Here is a 3793-nt window from a genome sequence, read left to right as displayed (position 1 = left end):
TCTCAAACATATTTAGTGCATACTATCTTCAAAAAGTAAATTAATATTTCCTGAGTGAACACACAAGAACTTTTTTTAAAATATTGGTCCATAGTAAGAGGAGCAGCCATTATAATTTGTTGTTATTCAGTCATTTCATTTGTGTCTGACTCTTTATGAACCCATTTCAGATTTTCTTAGCAGAGATACTGGAGTGGTTTGCTGTTTCCTTCTCCAGCTCACTTTACAGATGAGGAAACTGAGGCAAACAGGGCTAAATGATTTGCACATGGTCACATAGCTAATAAGTGTGTGAGGTCAGATTTGAACTCAGGAAGATGAGCCTTCTTGACTTCAGGCCCAAAACTCTATTCACTATACTGCCTGACTGCCCAATCATCACAATAGCCCTCTTGAGATTAAGAACTGTAGTTTAAGCAGAATGAGCCTCAGTTTGTGGAGCTTATCTTTTTTTCTTTAAAGAAATAATGCCATTTTAGGAAAGTTTCCAAAAGGACATTCTTAATCCATCCTTCAGCTCTTTCTACTACACATTGCAAATGAGGAATTATGTAGGAAAATAGTATTTCTCTGATGTCATCAAAGAAATGTATGACCACAAAAAGTTGGACTAGTCACATAAGTAAGAATGAGGGATAATCAAATACCTGCATTCTCTTTTGGTACTCACTGGATATATAGAGGTACCCCACCCCATGGTGAATTTATGGGAAAACATGGATGAGTTTCAGAGGAAGGATTGTCATCTCACAGGAAGGGTTGTCATCTATATCACTGAATCACATTCATGTGACAAAAGGTAGATTCTTGAGTATTCTTCACAGCATAGTTTACTTGCCAAAATAGCATTGCATAGCAAGAGGAATGTGAGGTAATGAGGCGAATGTTGACATTATATGTTGAGTAAATTTTTTGAAAATGGGCTATGAAGCTGTGACTTTGGTGTCAAAAATTAAATTAGATGAGTCCAAATTCAAGAAGGAAGCAAAAATTTTTTCTTAATGACATTGAGTAGCACACATCACCATTGGTCAGACAAAAATTCTCACTTAATTGGCAAAAACATTAACATGGAAATGTTCTTCTCTTCCGAGGAGTCCAGCTATACCTGGCCAGGGTATATAAAGGGCCCAGAACAGGACAGGGCATTCAGACCTGAAAAACCAACTCCTCCTTACCACTCAAACCAAACCAGAACCAACCAACACCATGTCCTGCTGTGGCTCTGTCTCCTCCAGTTGTTGCCAGCCTTCCTTTAGCCAGTCCAGCTGCTGCCAGCCCTGCTGCCCACCCAGGTGCTGCCTACCAGTCTCCTGCCAAACCACCGTGTGCCGCCCAGTGAGCTGCGTGCCCAGGTGCAATCGCCCCATCTGTGACACCTGCTGCCCCCCTCGCTGCTGTGACCCCTGCCGCGTGCAGCAGGGCTGCTGCTGCCCCATTTCCTGCTGCCCCACTTCCTGCACAGCCGTGGTGTGCAGACCCTGCTGCTGGGCTTCCACCTGCTGCCAGCCCATTTCTGTGCAGTCTCCCTGCTGCAGACCCCCCTGCTGCCAGCCAGCCCCCTGCCGCACCACCTGCCGCTCCACCTGCTGCCCCACCTCCTGCCCCACCTCCTGCTAAGCAACCTGATGGCCCCCACATCAACTCAGAATATATCAAGAATCTATACTAACCCTGCCTCCATCTTCAAGCCATCATGATCTCCCCCAAGTCAGCCTGTAGACACTGAATGGCAATTTCCAGCTCATTCCTAATTTTCATTCTAAAAGCTCAGCATTAAAAACGTCAAATTTTGGACTTTTTATGTCCTTGTTATAGAAATGTATTCTGCACATGAAAGATTTTATGTTCCTATGATCTGCTTATGTTCTAATAAACTTGATTATTCAAGATGAGCAAGTCAATTGATTTTTATTCTTTTGCAATTTCATGTATTTTTTTTTTGGTGAAGCAATCAGGGTTAAGTCACTTGCCCAGGGTCACACAGCTAGTGAGTATCATGTGTTTGAGGCCAGATCTGAACTCAGGTCCTCCTGACTCTAGGGCCAGTGCTCTAGCCACTGCACCACCTAGCTAGTCTTCACTTCATGTCTTCTCATCATCGGGAAATTGGCTGACCAAAAAGCAAATGATTGAATTTAAGCTAATTTTGGTATCATTGAGGTCAATCAGTCAACTAGCATTTATTAAGCCCCTACTACTTGCCAAGTACTATGCTAAGCACTGAGGATATAAAAGTAAGGCAACTAATTCAATTATGGTTCTGTGATATGAATAGGTCAACTTACTACTCTATTAGCTTTTCCCTGTCTCTGATTATTTTGCCTTAATCATAAGAAATAGGTCATATAAGCATTATAAAATTAGGTAATAACTAAGATAAATTTCCCAGAATTTCTCCCCTTTTGCTTTATCAATTCCTATTTCTGCTTCAGGGCCCAGCCTAGTTGACACCTCTTTAATAAGACATTTCCTCTCAGGCCTCCCCACCCAACAAGCTGACAGGTATCTCTTCCTCCTCCAAAAGCACTTTTTAACTCTCCTTATTCAAGAATGTGGTGATGTCATCTTTAGGTGGCATCTCTGGAGAAATAATAACTGGGCTTCCTCCAAGCCTAAACTGGTGATTTAACGAGCTGCTGTGGCAGGGAAAAAAAGACATTCTTGTCCTAACCCTCCAATGGTAGTGATGAAACTTTCTAAACTTAAATAAACTAAGCTCATAGACAATCCTGAACTTTCTAGCTTGGTAGAACTTGCTGGAACTACCAGGTCTCTCGTGTCAGTCTTCAACAATCCACATTCATTTTCCTATGTTGAGGCTTTTGAAAAGGACTCTGGTAGAAGGATCTTTCCTATAGGTTAATTATATGCTAATGTGTATACTTATTAATGCTATCCCTGTTTCCCAGACTAAACTAAGAACTCATTGAGGGCAGAGACTCTGTCTCCTTCCTTCCTACAATTTAGCATAGTTCCTTGGGCCATAAATCCTTATACAAATTTAATGTTTAATTAGAGATTTGTACTAATCCTAATCTTGCCTTGGGGGAATCAAATTGGATTAGGAGAGAAGAATGGATTTTGCTCTCACTGCTTCTAGACAATAGTTTTAGTCCTCTCTAATTGACTTCAAGAGGCAGCTAGGTGGTATAGTGGATGGAGCACAAGACCTGGAGTTAAGAAGACTTGTCTTCATGAATTCAAATCTGGCCTAAGACACTTACTATTAGCTGTTCAACCCTGGACAAGTCACTTAGCCCTCTTTGCCCTGTTTGCTCCTTATCTGTAAAATGAGCTGGAGAAGGAAATGGCAAGCCACTTCAGTATCTTTGCCAAGGAATCTGCAAATGGGATCAGAGAGTCAGACACAACTGGAAAAATTATTGAACAACAAACTAACTTTCGGTATACCATAGCTTTCCTTTAGCCTGCTATACCACCTCCCACTTTCTACCACTTAGAAGAGAACCTGCCACATAACTTTATTCTGAAAATTCTGAAATAAATATTCTAAAATTTACTCAACATATAATGTCATCATTTTCTATTCTGCAGCACCTATAAGCTTCCTCTTTTCCTCTTTTCATCATCTTCTGTTCACTCTTCTGCTCCCTGATGAAGAAGTGGACCTTCTCTTCATGAAGGCCAGCCCCTTTTCTTATAACCTTAATCCCATCTCCTCCTGCACCCTTCAGCAGATTGTCCCTGCAAACATTCCTTCTCTCCAATCTTCAATTTCACCCTAGCTTCTGAATCTTTCCCTATTACCTACAAACCTGATTAAGTCTCT

General features: G+C 41.5%; 1 protein-coding gene across 1 annotated transcript; it reads left to right on the top strand.

Annotated features, from left to right (window-relative positions):
* The first annotated feature begins 1209 nt into the window (after positions 1-1209).
* Positions 1210-1620, top strand: KRTAP2-1 (keratin associated protein 2-1). Its single transcript, XM_078155756.1, has one exon. It carries the CDS (start codon positions 1210-1212, stop codon positions 1618-1620), a length of 411 nt encoding a protein of 136 aa, XP_078011882.1.
* Positions 1621-3793: the final 2173 nt, after the last annotated feature.

The sequence above is a fragment of the Phascolarctos cinereus genome, unplaced genomic scaffold (genome assembly GCF_003287225.1).
Source record: "Phascolarctos cinereus isolate Bilbo 61053 unplaced genomic scaffold, phaCin_HiC Scaffold_5;HRSCAF=322, whole genome shotgun sequence".
NCBI classification, from domain to species: Eukaryota; Metazoa; Chordata; class Mammalia; order Diprotodontia; family Phascolarctidae; genus Phascolarctos; species Phascolarctos cinereus.
Note: the sequence above shows the minus strand (reverse complement) of the source record. Positions and strands in the feature narration are given on the sequence as shown.